The sequence below is a fragment of the Oncorhynchus keta genome, chromosome 7, assembly GCF_023373465.1.
Source record: "Oncorhynchus keta strain PuntledgeMale-10-30-2019 chromosome 7, Oket_V2, whole genome shotgun sequence".
In the NCBI taxonomy this organism is placed as follows: Eukaryota; Metazoa; Chordata; class Actinopteri; order Salmoniformes; family Salmonidae; genus Oncorhynchus; species Oncorhynchus keta.
Genome location: NC_068427.1, coordinates 28187488 through 28204994, shown reverse-complemented (window position 1 = coordinate 28204994; position 17507 = coordinate 28187488). Strand labels below are relative to the sequence as shown.

The 17507-nt window shown below is 51.3% G+C and overlaps 1 protein-coding gene across 7 annotated transcripts in view; it reads right to left on the bottom strand.

Annotated features, from left to right (window-relative positions):
• Positions 1-17507, bottom strand: part of LOC118375979 (ephrin type-A receptor 3-like) — an 822287-nt gene that overhangs the window by 631351 nt on the left and 173429 nt on the right. For 5 of the 7 annotated variants that reach the window (XM_052522427.1, XM_052522432.1, XM_052522428.1 and 2 more), the window contains exon 15: positions 17230-17423. The exons of the other annotated variants lie outside the window; for them this stretch is intronic. In XM_052522427.1, the coding sequence (XP_052378387.1) occupies positions 17230-17423 (194 nt within the window). The remainder of the gene's footprint in view (positions 1-17229; positions 17424-17507) is intronic. 7 annotated transcript variants of the gene reach the window in all.

The following is a 17507-nucleotide window of genomic DNA, read 5'->3' as shown; positions in this document are numbered from 1 at the left end:
AAGGGAGAGAGGGAAGAGAGAGGTAGAAGAGGAGGAAGGGAGAGAGGGAAGAGAGAGGTAGAAGAGGAGGAAGGGAGAGAGGTAGAAGAGGAGGAAGGGAGAGGGAGTAGAAGAGGAGGAAGGGAGAGAGGGAAGAGAGAGGTAGAAGAGGAGGAAGGGAGAGAGGTAGAAGAGGAGGAAGGGAGAGAGGTAGAAGAGGAGGAAGGGAGAGAGGGAAGAGAGAGGTAGAAGAGGAGGAAGGGAGAGAGGGAAGAGAGAGGTAGAAGAGGAGGAAGGGAGAGAGGGAAGAGAGAGGTAGAAGAGGAGGAAGGGAGAGAGGTAGAAGAGGAGGAAGGGAGAGAGGGAAGAAAGGTGGAAGAGGAAGGGAGAGAGGGGGGAGAGAGGTAGAAGAGGAGGAAGGGAGAGGGAGTAGAGATAGGTAGAAGAGGCGGAAGGGAGAGAGGGAAGAGAGAGGTAGAAGAGGAGGAAGGGAGAGAGGGAAGAGAGAGGTAGAAGAGGAGGAAGGGAGAGAGGAAGAGAGAGGTAGAAGAGGAGGAAGGAAGGGAGAGAGGGAAGAGAGAGGTAGAAGAGGAGGAAGGGAGAGAGGTAGAAGAGGAGGAAGGGAGAGAGGTAGAAGAGGAGGAAGGGAGAGAGGGAAGAGAGAGGTAGAAGAGGAGGAAGAGAGAGAGGGAAGAAAGGTGGAAGAGGAAGGGAGAGAGGGGGGAGAGAGGTAGAAGAGGAGGAAGGGAGAGGGAGTAGAAGAGGAGGAAGGGAGCGGGTAGAGAGAGGTAGAAGAGGATGAAGGGAGAGAGGTAGAAGAGGAGGAAGGGAGAGAGGTAGAAGAGGAGGAAGGGAGAGAGGGAAGAGAGAGGTAGAAGAGGATGAAGGGAGAGAGGGAAGAGAGAGGTAGAAGAGGAGGAAGGGAGAGAGGGGAGAGAGGGAAGAAGAGGAGGAAGGGAGAGAGGGAAGAGAGAGGTAAAAGAGGAGGAAGGGAGAGAGGGAAGAAAGTTGAAGTGGAAGTAAGAGGGAGTGGAGAGAGGTAGAAGAGGAGGAAGGGAGAGAGGTAGAAGAGGAGGCAGGGAGAGAGGAAGAGAGCGGTAGAAGAGGAGGAAGGGAGAGAGGGAAGAAAGGTGGAAGAGGAAGGAGAGAGGGAAGAGAGAGGTAGAAGAGGAGGAAGGGAGAGAGGGAAGAGAGAGGTAGAAGAGGAGGAAGGGAGAGGGAGGGAGTAGAGAGGTAGAAGAGGAGGAAGGGAGAGAGGGAAGAAAGTTGGAAGTGGAAGTAAGAGGGAGTGGAGAGAGGTAGAAGAGGAGGAAGGGAGAGAGGTAGAAGAGGAGGAAGGAGAGAGGGAAGAGAGAGGTAGAAGAGGAGGAAGGGAGAGAGGGAAGAGAGAGGTAGAAGAGGAGGAAGGGAGAGAGGGAAGAGAGAGAGTAGAAGAGGAGGAAGAGAGAGAGGGAAGAAAGGTGGAAGAGGAAGGGAGAGAGGGGGAGAGAGGTAGAAGAGGAGGAAGGGAGAGGGAGTAGAAGAGGAGGAAGGGGAGCGGGTGAAGAGAGAGGTAGAAGAGGAGGAAGGGAGAGAGAGGTAGAAGAGGAGGAAGGGAGAGGTAGAAGAGGAGGAAGGGGAGAGAGGGAAGAGAGAGGGTAGAAGAGAGGAGGAAGAGAGAGGGAAGAAAGGTGGAAGAGGAAGGGGAGAGAGGGGGTTGAGAGAGGGAGAAGAGGAGGAAGGGAGAGGGAGTAGAAGAGGAGAAAGGGAGGCAGGGAGAGAAGAGGTAGAAGAGGGTGAAGGGAGAGAGGTAGAAGAGGAAAGGAAGGAGAGAGGTAGAAGAGGAGGAAGGGAGAGAGGGAAGAGAGAGGTAGAAGAGGATGAAGGGAGAGAGGAAGAGAGAGGTAGAGAGGAAGAGAGGGAGAGAGGGGGAGAGAGGGAAGAAGAGGAGAAGGGAGAGAGGGAAGAGAGAGGTAAAGAGGAGGAAGGGAGAGGGAAGAAAGTTGGAAGTGGAAGTAAGAGGGAGTGGAGAGAGGTAGAAGAGGAGGAAGGGAGAGAGGTAGAAGAGGAGGCAGGGAGAGAGGGAAGAGAGCGGTAGAAGAGGAGGAAGGGAGAGAGGGAAGAAAGGTGGAAGAGGAAGGGAGAGAGGGAAGAGAGAGGTAGAAGAGGAGGAAGGAGAGAGGGAAGAGAGAGGTAGAAGAGGAGGAAGGGAGAGGGAGGGAGTAGAGAGGTAGAAGAGGAGGAAGGGAGAGAGGGAAGAAAGTTGGAAGTGGAAGTAAGAGGGAGTGGAGAGAGGTAGAAGAGGAGGAAGGGAGAGAGGTAGAAGAGGAGGTAGGAGAGGGAAGAGAGCGAGAAGAGGAGGAAGGAGAGAGGGAAGAAAGGTGGAAGAGGAGGGAAGGGAGAGAGGGAAGAGAGAGGTAGAAGAGGAGGAAGGGAGATAGGTAGAAGAGGAGGAAGGGAGAGAGGGAAGAGAGAGAGTAGAAGAGGAGGAAGGGGAGAGAGGGAAGAGAGAGGTAGAAGAGGAGGAAGGGAGAGAGGGAAGAGAGAGGTAGAAGAGGAGGAAGAGAGAGAGGGAAGAAAGGTGGAAGAGGAAGGGAGAGGGGGAGAGAGGTAGAAGAGGAGGAAGGAGAGGGAGAAGAGGAGGAAGGGGAGCGGGTAGAGAGAGGTAGAAGAGGAGGAAGGAGAGGTAGAAGAGGAGGAAGGGAGAGAGGGTAGAAGAGGAGGAAGGGAGAGAGGGAAGAGAGAGGTAGAAGAGATGAAGGGAGAGAGGGAAGAGAGAGGTAGAAGAGGAGGAAGGGAGAGAGGGGGAGAGAGGAAGAAGAGGAGGAAGGAGAGGGAAGAGAGAGGTAAAAGAGGAGGAAGGGAGAGAGGGAAGAAAGTTGGAAGTGGAAGTAAGAGGGAGGGAGAGAGGTAGAAGAGGAGGAAGGGAGAGAGGTAGAAGAGGAGGCAGGAGAGAGGGAAGAGAGCGGTAGAAGAGGAGGAAGGAGAGAGGGAAGAAAGGTGGAAGAGGAAGGGAGAGAGGGAAGAGAGAGGTAGAAGAGGAGGAAGGGGAGAGAGGGAAGAGAGAGGTAGAAGAGGAGGAAGGGAGAGAGGGAAGAGAGAGGTAAAAGAGGAGGAAGGGAGAGAGGGAAGAAAGTTGGAAGTGGAAGTAAGAGGGAGTGGAGAGAGGTAGAAGAGGAGGAAGGGAGAGAGGTAGAAGAGGAGGCAGGGAGAGAGGGAAGAGAGCGGTAGAAGAGGAGGAAGGGAGAGAGGGAAGAAAGGTGGAAGAGGAAGGGAGAGAGGGAAGCGAGAGGTAGAAGAGGAGGAAGGGAGAGAGGGAAGAGAGAGGTAGAAGAGGAGGAAGGGAGAGGGAGGGAGTAGAGAGGTAGAAGAGGAGGAAGGGAGAGAGGGAAGAGAGAGGTAGAAGAGGAGGAAGGGTGAGAGGGAGGAAAAGTGGAAGAGGAAGGGAGAGAGGGAAGAGAGAGGTAGAAGAGGCGGAAGGGAGAGAGGGAAGAGAGAGGTAGAAGAGGAGGAAGGGAGAGAGGGAAGAGAGAGGTAGAAGAGGAGGAAGGGAGAGGGAGTAGAGAGGTAGAAGAGGAGGAAGGGAGAGAGGGAAGAGAGAGGTAGAAGAGGAGGAAGGGAGAGAGAGAAGAAAGGTGGAAGAGGAAGGGAGAGAGGGGGGAGAGAGGCAGAAGATGAGGAAGGGAGAGGGAGTAGAGAAAGGTAGAAGAAGAAGGTAGAGGGAGTAGAGAGGTAGAAGAGGAAGGGAGAGGGAGTAGAGATAGGTAGAAGAGGAAGGGAGAGGGAGTAGAGCGAGGTAGAAGAGGAAGGGAGAGATTAAGTAGAGAGAGGTAGAAGAGAAAGGGAGAGGGAGTAGAGTGAGGTAGAAGAGGAAGGGAGAGGGAGTAGAGAGAGGTAGAAGAGGAAGGGAGAGGGAGTAGAGAGAGGTAGAAGAGGAGGGAGAGGGAGTAGAGAGAGGTAGAAGAGGAAGGGAGGGGGGAGTAGAGAGGTAGAAGAGGAAGGGAGAGGGAGTAGAGAGAGGTAGAAGAGGAGGAAGGGAGAGGGAGTAGAAGAGGAAGGGAGAGGGAAGAGAGAGGTAGAAGAGGAGGAAGGGAGAGAGGTAGAAGAGGAGGAAGGAGAGAGAGGTAGAAGAGGAGGAAGGGAGAGAGGGAGAGAGAGGTAGAAGAGGATGAAGGGAGAGAGGGAAGAGAGAGGTAGAAGAGGCGAAGGGAGAGAGGGAAGAGAGAGGTAGAAGAGGAGGAAGGGAGAGAGGGAAGAGAGAGGTAGAAGAGGAGGAAGGGAGAGAGGGGGAGAGAGGTAAAAGAGGAGGAAGGGAGAGAGGGAAGAAAGTTGGAAGTGGAAGTAAGAGGGAGTGGAGAGAGGTAGAAGAGGAGGCAGGGAGAGAGGGAAGAGAGCGGTAGAAGAGGAGGAAGGGAGAGAGGAAAGAAAGGTGGAAGAGGAAGGGAGAGAGGGAAGAGAGAGGTAGAAGAGGAGGAAGGGAGAGAGGGAAGAGAGAGAGAAGAGGAGGAAGGAGAGGGAGGGAGTAGAGAGAGGTAGAAGAGGAGGAAGGAGAGAGGGAAGAGAGAGGTAGAAGAGGTAGAAGAGGAAGAAAGGTGGAAGAGGAAGGGAGAGGGGAGAGAGGTAGAAGAGGTAGGAAGGGAGAGAGAGGTAGAAGAGGAGGAAGGAGAGGGAGAGAGAGGTAGAAGAGAGGAAGGGAGAGGGAGTTAGAGAGAGGAGAGAAGAGGAGGAGGAGAGAGAGGGAGGAAGAGGAAGGGAGAGAGAGAGGGGGGGGGAGAAGAGGGAGAGGGAGAGAGAGGAGAGAGAGGTAGAAGAGGAAGGAGAGGGAGAGGGAGAGGTAGAAGAGGAAAGGGAGAGGGAGAGAGAGGGAGAAGAGAGAGGTAGAAGAGAGGAAGGGAGAGGGTAGAAGGAGGAGGGAGAGAGGGAGAAAGAGAGGTAGAAGAGGAAGGGAGAGGGGAGAGAGAGGTAGAAGAGGAAAGGGAGAGGGAGAGAGAGGAAGGAGAGGAAGGGAGAGAGGAGAGAGAGAGGTAGAAGAGGAAGGAAGGGAGGAGAGGTAGAAAGAGGAAGGGAAGGGAGAGGGAGTGAGAGAGGTAGAAGAGGAGGGAGGGAGAGAGAGGTAGAAGAGGAAGAGAGAGGGAGAGAGAGGTAGAAGAGGAAGGGAGGGGGAGAGAGAGGTAGAAGAGGAAGGGAGAGAGGGAGGAGAGAGAGGTAGAAGAGGGAGGAAGGAGAGGAGTAGAGAGAGGTAGAAGAGGGGAAGGGAGAGGTAAAAGAGGAGGAGAGGTAGAAGAGGAAAGGAGAGGGAAGAGAGAGAGTAGAAGAGGAAGGAGAGAGAGGAAGGAGAGAGGTAGAAGAGGAGGAGAGGAGAGGTAGAAGAGGAAGAGGAAGAAGGAGGAAGGGAAAGGGAGGAGAGAGAGGTAGAAGAGGAAGGAGAGAGGGAAAAGGAAGGGAGGGAGAGGGAGGGAGAGAGGTAGAAGAGGAAGGGAGAGAGGTAGAAGAGGAGGCAGGGAGAGAGGGAAGAGAGAGGTAGAAGAGGAAGGGAGAGGGAGAGAGAGGTGGAAGAGGAAGGGAGAGGGGAAGAGAGAGGTAGAAGAGGAGGAAGGGAGAGGGAGAGAGAGAGGTAGAAGAGGTAGGAAGAGGAAGGGAGAAGGGAGGAGGGAAGAGAGAAAGTTGGAAGTGGAGGTAGAAGAGGAAGGGAGAGGGAGGAAGGAGAGAGGTAGAAGAGGTAGAAGAGAGAAAGGGAGAGGGAGGAGGGAAGAGAGAGGTAGAAGAGGAAGGGAGGGGAGAGAGAGGTAGAAGAGGAGGAAGGAGAGAGGGAGAGAGAGGTAGAAGAGGAAGGAGAGGGGGAGAGAGAGGTAGAAGAGGAAGGAGAGGGAGAGAGAGAGGTAGAAGAGGAAGGAGAGGGAGTAGAGAGAGGTAGAAGAGGAAGGGAGAGGGAGGGAGAGAGGTAGAAGAGGAAGGAGAGGGGGAGAGAGGTAGAAGAGGAAGGAGAGGGAGTAGAAGAGGTAGAAGAGGAAGGAGAGGGAGAGAGATTAGAAGAGGAAGGGAGAGGGAGTAGAGAGAGGTAGAAGAGGAAGGAGAGGAGTAGAGAGAGTAGAAGAGGAAGGGAGAGGGAGTAGAGAGGTAGAAGAGGAAGGAGAGGGAGTAGAGAGGTAGAAGAGGAAGGAGAGGGAGAGAGAGGTAGAAGAGGAAGGGAGGGGAGTAGAGAGGTAGAAGAGGAAGGAGAGGGAGTAGAAGAGGAAGGTAGAAGAGGAAGGGAGAGGGAGTAGAGAGGTAGAAGAGGAAGGAGAGGGAGTAGAGAGGTAGAAGAGGAAGGAGAGGGAGTAGAGAGATAGAAGAGGAAGGGAGAGATGAAGTAGAGAGAGATGAAGTAGAAGAGGTAGAAGAGGAGGGAGAGGGAGTAGAGAGAGGTAGAAGAGGAAGGGAGAGGGAGTAGAGAGAGATAGAAGAGGAAGGGAGAGGGAGTAGAGAGAGGTAGAAGAGGAAGGGAGAGGGAGTAGAGCGGTAGAATAGGAAGGGAGAGGGAGTAGAGAGATGTAGAAGAGGAAGGGAGAGGGAGTAGAGAGAGATAGAAGAGGAAGGGAGAGGGAGAAGAGAGAGGTAGAAGAGGAAGGGAGAGGGAGTAGAGAGATAGAAGAGGAAGGGAGAGGGAGTAGAGAGGTAGAAGAGGAAGGGAGAGGGAGTAGAGAGAGGTAGAAGAGGAAGGGAGGGGGGAGTAGAGAGATAGGAGAGGGAGTATAGAGAGGTAGAAGAGGAAGGGAGAGGGAGTAGAGAGAGGTAGAAGAGGAAGGGAGAGGGAGTAGAGAGAGGTAGAAGAGGAAGGGAGAGGGAGTAGAGAGAGGTAGAAGAGGAAGGGAGAGGGAGTAGAGAGGTAGAAGAGGAAGGGAGAGGGAGTAGAGAGAGATATAAGAGGAAGGGAGAGAGGAAGTAGAAAGAGGTAAAAGAGGAAGGGAGAGGGAGTAGAGAGATGTAGAAGAGGAAGGGAGAGGGAGTAGAGAGGTAGAAGAGGAAGGGAGAGGGAGTAGAGAGGTAGAAGAGGAAGGGAGAGGGAGTTGAGAGAGGTAGAAGAGGAAGGGAGAGGGAGTAGAGAGAGGTAGAAGAAGAAGGGAGAGGGAGTAGAGAGGTAGAAGAGGAAGGGAGAGGGAGTAGAGAGGTAGAAGAGATAGGGAGAGGGAGTAGAGAGAGGTAGAAGAGGAAGGGAGAGAGGAAGTAGAAAGAGGTAAAAGAGGAAGGGAGAGGGAGTAGAGAGATGTAGAAGAGGAAGGGAGAGGGAGTAGAGAGGTAGAAGAGGAAGGGAGAGGGAGTAGAGAGGTAGAAGAGGAAGGGAGAGGGAGTTGAGAGAGGTAGAAGAGGAAGGAGAGGGAGAGAGAGAGGTAGAAGAGGAAGGGAGAGGGAGTAGAGAGGTAGAAGAGGAAGGGAGAGGGAGTAGAGAGAGATAGAAGAGGAAGGGAGAGGGACTAGAGAGAGGTACAAGAGGAAGGGAGAGGGAGTAGAGAGGTAGAAGAGGAAGGGAGAGGGAGTAGAGAGAGGTAGAAGAGGAAGGGAGAGGGAGTAGTGAGAGGTAGAAGAGGAAGGGAGAGGGAGTAGAGAGGTAGAAGAGGAAGGGAGAGGGAGTAGAGAGGTAGAAGAGGAAGGGAGAGGGAGTAGAGAGAGGTAGAAGAGCAAGGGAGAGAGGAAGTAGAAAGAGGTAAAAGAGGAAGGGAGAGGGAGTAGAGAGGTAGAAGAGGAAGGGAGAGGGAGTAGAGAGAGGTAGAAGAGGAAGGGAGGGAGTAGAGAGGTAGAAGAGGAAGGGAGAGGGAGTAGAGAGGTAGAAGAGGAAGGGAGAGGGAGTAGAGAGAGGTAGAAGAGGAAGGGAGAGGGAGTAGAGAGGTAGAAGAGAAAGGGAGAGGGAGTAGAGAGGTAGAAGAGGAAGGGAGAGGGAGTAGAGAGAGATAGAAGAGGAAGGGAGAGGGAGTAGAGAGAGGTAGAAGAGGAAGGGGGAGGGAGTAGAGAGAGGTAGAAGAGGAAGCGAGAGGGAGTAGAGAGAGGTAGAAGAGGAAGGGAGAGGGAGTAGAGAGAGGTAGAAGAGGAAGGGAGAGGGAGTAGAGAGAGGTAGGAGAGGAAGTAGAAAGAGGTAAAAGAGGAAGGGAGAGGGAGTAGAGAGAGGTAGAAGAGGAAGGGAGAGGGAGTAGAGAGGTAGAAGAGGAAGGGAGAGGGAGTAGAAAGAGGTAGAAGAGGAAGGGAGAGGGAGTAGAGAGGTAGAAGAGAAAGGGAGAGGGAGTAGAGAGGTAGAAGAGGAAGGGAGAGGGAGTAGAGAGAGATAGAAGAGGAAGGGAGAGGGAGTAGAGAGAGGTAGAAGAGGAAGGAAGAGGGAGTAGAGAGAGGTAGAAGAGGAAGGGAGAGGGAGTAGAGAGAGGTAGAAGAGGAAGGGAGAGGGAGTAGAGAGGTAGAAGAGGAAGGGAGAGGGAGTAGAGAGAGGTAGAAGAGGAAGGGAGAGGGAGTAGAGAGGTAGAAGAGGAAGGGAGAGGGAGTAGAGAGGTAGAAGAGGAAGGGAGAGGGAGTAGTGTGAGGTAGAAGAGGAAGGGAGAGGGAGTAGAGAGAGGTAGAAGAGGAAGGGAGAGGAAGTAGAGAGGTAGAAGAGGAAGGGAGAGGGAGTAGAGAGGTAGAAGAGGAAGGGAGAGGGAGTTCAGAGAGGTAGAAGAGGAAGGGAGAGGGAGTAGAGTGAGGTAGAAGAGGAAGGGAGAGGGAGTAGAGAGGTAAAAGAGGAAGGGAGAGGGAGTAGAGAGAGATAGAAGAGGAAGGGAGAGGGAGTAGAGAGAGATAGAAGAGGAAGGGAGAGGGAGTAGAGAGAGGTAGAAGAGGAAGGGAGAGGGAGTAGAGAGAGGTAGAAGAGGAAGGGAGAGGGAGTAGAGAGAGGTAGAAGAGGAAGGGAGAGGGAGTAGAGAGGTAGAAGAGGAAGGGAGAGGGAGTAGAGAGAGGTAGAAGAGGAAGGGAGAGGGAGTAGAGAGGTAGAACAGGAAGGGAGAGGGAGTAGAGAGAGGTAGAAGAGGAAGGGAGAGAGGAAGTAGAAAGAGGTAAAAGAGGAAGGGAGAGGGAGTAGAGAGAGGTAGAAGAGGAAGGGAGAGGGAGTAGAGAGGTAGAAGAGGAAGGGAGAGGGAGTAGAGAGGTAGAAGAGGAAGGGAGAGGGAGTAGAGAGAGGTAGAAGAGGAAGGGAGAGATGAAGTAGAGAGAGGTAGAAGAGGAAGGGAGAGGGAGTAGAGAGAGGTAGAAGAGGAAGGGAGAGGGAGTAGAGAGAGGTAGAAGAGGAAGGGAGAGGGAGTAGAGAGAGATAGAAGAGGAAGGGAGAGGGAGTAGAGAGAGGTAGAAGAGGAAGGGAGAGGGAGTAGAGAGAGGTAGAAGAGGAAGGGAGAGGGAGTAGAGAGAGGTAGAAGAGGAAGGGAGAGGGAGTAGAGAGAGATAGAAGAGGAAGGGAGAGGGAGTAGAGAGAGGTAGAAGAGGAAGGGAGAGGGAGTAGAGAGAGGTAGAAGAGGAAGGGAGAGGAAGACTGAGGTAGAAGGAGAGTGAGGTAGAGAGGACTATGTCTACGAGTCTGTCCTTAACCCTGACCATGTTTCCTCTGGCTGTACAGACAGACAGACAGACAGACAGACATCTGCTAAACCAACCAGTCAACAACTCCATACCAGGAGACTCTCTCCACATCTTCTGAGTCAACAACATTATGTTGTTTTGTATTGTGTTCAGTTGACACCAGGCAAAGCAGCTGTTGCTACAGTCATATCCAATCAACATCCAAATCAACAAGCCCACCTCCTCCCCATGAGGCAGGGTCAGATTACTGTAGGTCAGACCAACTTAGGTCACATCAACAACAACCCTGACTCATACTAAACAACGATGGGTGTGTGTGTTGGAGCCATTCGGAATAATGGCATGAATAGGTGTGTGTGTGTGTTTGCGTGCGTGTGTGTACGCATGTGTGTGTATGTTTGTGAGTCAGAAAACAAACCATAGGACGACTGGGACCATAGGACCTGATCACACATAGCCTAGGGGCTACAAGCCAACACCGGACAGGAAACCGGCTTGGTCCTGCCATAGAGACTCCCAGAGAGGGGTGTATTTATAGTAGTGTAAATAAACTAATCAGAATAGCAGGAAGTCAAGTCCAACCTCAGGCTGAGTATTTTGGGTGGTGGAGAGGTCTTAGTTAAGGACAGATTTTTATATCACAGCAAGTGACACTGTATTTGGGGAGGTTTGGAGGTTTGTCTGTTATCTGTATTAGAGTGGCAGACTGACGTACAGTACGCTACCTCTCAAGGGTGGGACAGGTAAGACCTACTGCTTATGGGACGACTAGACTTGTGCTTCCAGAGTATGTTTGTTCCATGACAAGTTAACAAAGCAGTAAACAATATCCCATAGATGATTTCTGTTTAGATCACAACTAACCAGCCAGACAGCTCACCACAGGGACAGCAAGGCCATGTCTGAGTGAGATCGAGAACGGGAGGAAGAGGATAGAGAAAGAAGTGGCAAAGGAAAGGGAGAGCTAAGAGACTGGTTGGTATGTGATTGAATCTCTTCCTGATCATCAGAGGCCTGTCTGACAGCTGAGAGCCAACTAGGAGGATAGGAGGGAAGAGAGGAGAGAGGGAGCCTCTTCTTCTCATCTCTCTCTCCCTCTCTCACACACCCACACAGCTCCCTGATTACACCATCCAGGCATGGATGAGGAGACTATTGATCTGCAAAGTTCTCTCCCCTGCCTCCAGAGCAGTCAGCGAGTCAGTGTCGAGGTAAACTATAGATGACCTTGTCTTGCCTCTGTAGGATTCTTTGTTTACTATATTCTTTATTTTTAACTGCGCTTGGTAAAGTCTCATGACGGACCAACAGGCAGAGAGATCGATGGATGAGAAAGGATGAGAGGGAAGTAAAAGAACATGCTTGTTGTCAGGGAGAGGAGTTGGTATCTTAAACCCCTGTGTACACATCATCACATCTTACAGAGACAGGATTCAGAAAAAGGAGAATTCTTCACATGAGAGGTGAGAAAGAAAAGTACAATACCACTGTCCCTGTCTTTTTCTTCCTCCCTCTTGTTCTTTTCATTTTCTCCTTTTCTGTCTGTTTTCCACTCTGAAAGACCACTGCTGTGTAGTATCATGTTTTTAGGGCTCTCAGGGGAGCAGAGGGAGAGATGGAGAGCGGGGAGAAGAAGAGAAGGAGAGATGGAGATGGGGGAGAAGGAGAGAGGGGGAGAAGTTGACATCTGGGCAGCTTGGTGAAGGAGTGGAGAAGCAGCTCTCACTGTGAGGGGAACTAAAATGGCTCTGCTGGGTCTCTCTACCATTCAACCCTCCAACCCTCCAACGCTCCAACCCTCCAACCCTCCAACCATCCAACCCTCCAACCCTCCAACCCTCCAAACCTCCAAACCTCCACTCCTCCCTACATCTGGACATCTCCCCCAGGCCCCCAGACAGTGTATTCTAACCCCAAGTCCCTCTCCACCAGGCCCCCAATGCCCCAGGTTCCTCTCCCCAGGCCCCCAGACAGTGCACTCTAACCCCAGGTCCCTCTCCCCCAGGCCCCCAGACAGTGTATTCTAACCCCAAGTCCCTCTCCCCAGGCCCCCAGACAGTGTATTCTAACCCCAGGTACCTCTCCCCAGGCCCCCAGACAGTCAGTGTATTCTAACCCCAGGTACCTCTCCCCAGGCCCCCAGACAGTGCACTCTAACCCCAGGTCCCTCTCCCCAGGCCCCCAGACAGTGCACTCTAACCCCAGGTCCCTCTCCCCAGGCCCCCAGACAGTGCACTCTAACCCCAGGTCCCTCTCCCCAGGCCCCCAGACAGTGCACTCTAACCCCAGGTCCCTCTCCCCAGGCCCCCAGACAGTGGACTCTAACCCCTGGTCCCTCTCCCCAGGCCCCCAGACAGTGCACTCTAACCCCAGGTCCCTCTCCCCAGGCCCCCAGACAGTGCACTCTAACCCCAGGTCCCTCTCCCCAGGCCCCCAGACAGTGCACTCTAACCCCAGGTCCCTCTCCCCAGGCCCCCAGACAGTGCACTCTAACCCCAGGTCCCTCTCCCCCAGGCCCCCAGACAGTGCACTCTAACCCTAGGTCCCTCTCCCCCAGGCCCCCAGACAGTGCACACTAACCCCAGGTCCCTCTCCCCAGGCCCCCAGACAGTGCACTCTAACCCCAGGTCCCTCTCCCCCAGGCCCCCAGACAGTGCACTCTAACCCCAGGTCCCTCTCCCCCAGGCCCCCAGACAGTGCACTCTAAACCCCAGGTCCCTCTCCCCCAGGCCCCCAGACAGTGCACTCTAACCCCAGGTCCCTCTCCCCCAGGGCCCCAGACAGTGCACTCTAACCCCAGGTCCCTCTCCCCAGGCCCCCAGACAGTGCACTCTAACCCCAGGTCCCTCTCCCCCAGGCCCCCAGACAGTGCACTCTAACCCCAGGTCCCTCTCCCCCAGGCCCCCAGACAGTGCACTCTAACCCCAGGTCCCTCTACCCCAGGCCCCCAGACAGTGCACTCTAACCCCAGGTTCTTCTCCCCCAGGCCACCAGACTGTCAGTGTATTCTAACCCCAGGTCCCTCTCCCCCAGGCCCCCAAACAGTGCACTCTAACCCCAGGTCCCTCTCCCCCAGGCCCCCAAAACAGTGCACTCTAACCCCAGGTCCCTCTCCCCAAGGCCTCCAGACAATGTACTCCGGCCCCAGGCTTTGATCTGGGGGGATGGGCTCTCCATTAGCCAGGGCAGCCCAGAGACAGATGAGGTGTGTGAGCCCGAACACAGCTGCTCCTGCGGTGCGGTGCGCCCCCCACACGCACTAATCGCCATAAATCGCCTCCCCTCCCCCTCCCACCTCTCTCGCCCAGCACTCAGCCCTGTGTTAAAAGCCAATCAGGAAAATGACATGCAAACTCCCAGGGACCCATTTTCACTTTCTTAACAAATCATTAGTCAACATGAGTTCCGACGTCTCCATAATACCAGGACCGTCTGTTCCACCAACCCACTGCCCCATCGCCTCCCCCCTCTACTACCCCACCCCTGTTCCAGCTATTGCTCCAGTCCTCCCTCCTCCCTGCTCCCTCTTTGCCTGCCCAAGGCCACTCTACACCAGAGCCTCAGTCCCCTGGACCTCCCCAGTGGTCAAAACAAAGAGATGGAAACTCAGAATGAAAAGAGATGAGTGTTAGGTGTATTAGTATGTACTGTAGAGAGAGTGAGTGAGAGAAAAGAGGAAAATCAGGACATGTGGCAGTTTAGGGAGAGAAAGAGGGAGAGAGCTAGTCTGAGGCCTGACCAGTGACTACACAGGTTCAGTTGAAGTGAGATCATAACATCATGTGAACACAGGAAGCAGGAAGTGTTGTTTATGACAACCTCTGTCTGGCCCATGTTACTACCAACTGGGTCCATACACAAACAGGTTCAGGCCCATGTTGAAAATGTAAAGATAATACTACACTCCCCTATAGGGGTCTGCCCATACAAAATAAATGCTCTCCCCTATAGACCTCTGCACATAATACAAACAGCTCTCTCCTATAGGCCTATACACTACTATCATGGCCTAACACATTCACAGAAGTGGAGGAACACCTTCTATGAAGCCCCTATTTCAATATATATCTTGAGAGATTCAGTATGTGGATTCTATATATTTGATAGATCCAGTAACGTCTTGCACCCTGGTCGGACGGTGAGGTAGAGACAGTATCAGTAATATTTCAATAGGCCAGCAGAGGGGGAAGCGTGTGACAGAGGCAGAGGCAGAGACAGTATCAGTCTCTGAAAAGGTTATCCTGTTTAGATACAACTAGACTAAATATATTCATATGTCACCAAATCATTGATTAAAACTCACTGTTTTAAAATGAAGGTCTATAGTAACTTCAACAGTACTCTCTGTAGGGTAGCACCATGGTGAAACCGGAGGACAGCTAGCTTGTGTCCTCCTCTGGGTACATTGACTTCAATACAAAACCTAGGATGCTTGTAGGCCTCAGCCCCTTCCATAGACATACATGGTAATTATGACCACTTCCAGAGGACAACCTCCAACCAATCAAAGCATTTTGCAGTATGAACTGACAAGTTGTCCATCCTATCATAGGATTAGGATCAGAGAATAAATGTAGTGTGTTGTATTGGGGATGCGACGCCGAGCATTATGGAGGGTTCAATGTGTTGAGAAGCTTGGTGAGATTATTTAATGGAGGCTGAGAAGTGATAGTTGAGCATTTTTTAAAAATATTATTAAATTCAAATGAGTTTCCTCAAATTACAGGAGGCAGAGGAGGTAGATTATTGTGTCCAGTTATTGAAATAAATTGCACTTTGCCTTGCTAACTTCAGTAGCAGCTCAAGTGCGCAGTTTTCAAGTGCGCAGGAAGGTCTGAGCCTCGGGCAAAAGGGGGGTACAGTGACCTGAAGAACATTGATCATTCAGCTAAACGGAAAAACAAAAGCAGAGAGCCCACATCAAATTGAAGCTTCTAGGGAAAAAGCTGCATCGATCATGACGAAGGTTTGCGTATTCAAACTGCGCAACACAACGAGAAAGAAAGAAGAAACAGGGATGTTCTCAAGTGGCTTATCAACACGACTGCGTATTGGGGCAAGGATTGGCTTTAGAGGACACAACGAGAGGGAAAATTCCGCTAACAAGGACAACTACAAGGAGTTTCAGCGGTAATGGCACGTTACGATGCTTTACTTGCTGAACTTCTGGAACTTTTGACTGTCCTTTCTGGGATGTCAAAATCAATTCAGAATGATTTGATAGCTTCCATCGCATCCTCCATTAAAAGTTAGATTTCTTTCGCTCGCGCTCAGGTAGGCTTTCCACTTTCCTCTGGTGTTTATTTAGCAAAGAACACAATCTCTCCGGACAGACACAAGCAGAAACTCTTGACATAAATAATGCAGCAGTCTAGGCTACACCTAAACATTAGAACTCTGACACGCTGTATGGATTGAAAACGAGACTATTTTTCAGTCTGATCAATTGTAGGGTACTAATAAGAGCAGATGCATACAGCCTATGCGCCCTGTCCATCTGGTCAGGGTAGACTAATTGGTAACGTTGTGTATTTATAGTCCACTTGTGTGTCAGGAGAAAATGTGAAGGTGATCAAATGTAGTTTATATTCAAAGTTGGGCTGGCTAGGCTGCCTAGACGTTTTCAATCAAAAATGATTCACTGTAATTAATCATTCCACATAATAGCGATGACAGATGTAAGTAAATGTTTTATAAGGCCTACAGTTGCATAGGCCTGCATGATGCAAACATGCATAAAGCAAGCTGAGCCCTGTGAGTTCTACTGTCTATCAGTTTATCTGTGTCTGGGTAGTAGAAATCCCCCGCCTAATCAAGTCTAAATATAATTCATATGAGCAAGTATAAAGTTTCTGCAGTTTGACGAGGTTTTCACCCCCCCCCAGGAGTTTATTCCAGGAGTTTTTTTAAAACCATGTGACCTGACTTGACTTGGAAAAACTGGTCCCATCATAAACCTTTTTAAAACTGATGAATCATTGTCATGTCTTATAGGGTCCAGAGGGGTAAAAGGGGGTCAAAATTGCCCCACCGCTCTGGGACCTGTGGTGCCACCAGTGTGTTTGCAGTTGTCAGTTATCATCAGGTATGTGGATGATCAGGGCTTTATTCAGGAACATTTCTTGAGCTACTTTGATGTGTCAAGTGGGTGAGATGCGCAGTCTTGTGTTTGACTTTGTGAATTTTGAGATGTCTGAGTTTAACTTCATGGAGAAACATGGCGCAGCTGTAATGGAATGTATCTGCTATTTGTATTTACATCTAAGTCTCCTGACTGTAGAGTCAATCACATACACAATCACATTATTACATACCAATGATTTTACTCCTTGCTTGGACTAACTCATGCTTAGCATTCTTAGTCTAACTGTGTAGTGTGTTTTTTGTCTTCCCGGGTCAAATCCCATCCTGCACTGGTCAAGCCTCTGAACACCTTATCTCATGCCTCATACCCTCATTCAATCACTGCTGTGATCCCTTTCCAACACGGTGTAAGTAGCTCTCTCATTCCCATTCCACATAATATTGTACTATAAATGTCTTTATTAAATACTTTAGGTTAAAATAATGATTCTTTGACGATTTTTGAAAGACACTTTGTGCGTTCCGCTCCTATACCGTGGGTCTCCCATCCTCCTCCTTTTCAAGTCACCAGTAACATTGTAATAGGCCAACAGAGGGGGAGGGTCTGACAGAAAGCGAGAGAAGGAAACACTAAAAGCGAGAGAAGGAAACACTGAATGCTGGAGAAGGAAACACTAAATGCGAGAGAAGGAAACACTAAAAGCGAGAGAAGGAACACTAAAAGCGAGAGAAGGAAACACTAAAAGCGAGAGAAGGAAACACTAAAAGCGAGAGAAGGAAACACTAAAAGCGAGAGAAGGAAACACTAAAAGCGAGAGAAGGAAACACTAAAAGCGAGAGAAGGAAACACTAAATGCGAGAGAAGGAAACACTAAAAGCGAGAGAAGGAAACTAAAAGCGAGAGAAGAAAACACTAAATGCGAGAGAAGTCCCAGGGTGGAGGACAGTGTTTCCTGTCGCTGCTGTCACTAACGAGCAGGATGCGCCGTGACCCATAATGCCTTGGGAGATGTGTGGGGAACAGATATGTCTAGTGTCCATCCGTGTTGAGCCAGGTGCGTGGGAGAGGAGCAGAAAAGGGCAGGTGTAAGTTAGGGGGGCAGGTGTAAGTTAGGGGGGTAGGTGTAAGTTAGGGGGGCAGGTGTAAGTTAGGGGGCAGGTGTAAGTTAGGGGGCAGGTGTAAGTTAGGGGGGCAGGTGTAAGTTAGGGGGGCAGGTGTAAGTTAGGGGGGCAGGTGTAAGTTAGGGGGTAGGTGTAAGTTAGGGGGGTAGGTGTAAGTTAGGGGGGCAGGTGTAAGTTAGGGGGGCAGGTGTAAGTTAGGGGGGCAGGTGTAAGTTAGGGGGGCAGGTGTAAGTTAGGGGGGCAGGTGTAAGTTAGGGGGGTAGGTGTAAGTTAGGGGGGCAGGTGTAAGTTAGGGGGTAGGTGTAAGTTAGGGGGGTAGGTGTGTGGGTGTTGAGCGGATGAGAAAGACGTCGCCTTGTCTAACGCTTTATTAAGACAACCGCGTACAACTAGCTGTTCAGTTCAGATCTGTATAGTATCTGGATGAGATGTTGGCTGCCAGGGTGAGATTCAGAGGTCAGGGTTGAGAGCTTGAAGGTTAAATGTAGACGTGTATAGTACCTGGATGAGGTGTTGGCTGTGATCTTCAGGCTCCCAGGGTTGCGTATGAGTTTATCCAGGATGCTGACGATCTGTTCAAACTTGGGTCTGTTGTTCCTCTCCTTCTGCCAGCAGTCCAACATCAGCTGGTACAGAGCTGCAGGACAGTCCATAGGAGGAGGCAGTCTGTAGCCCTCATCCACCGCCTTGATCACCTGGAGGGAGGGAAAGAGAGAGAGAGAGAAAGAGACACCAAATTGAGACTCTGCATACAGAATTCTGTTCAAATATCCTCTGTG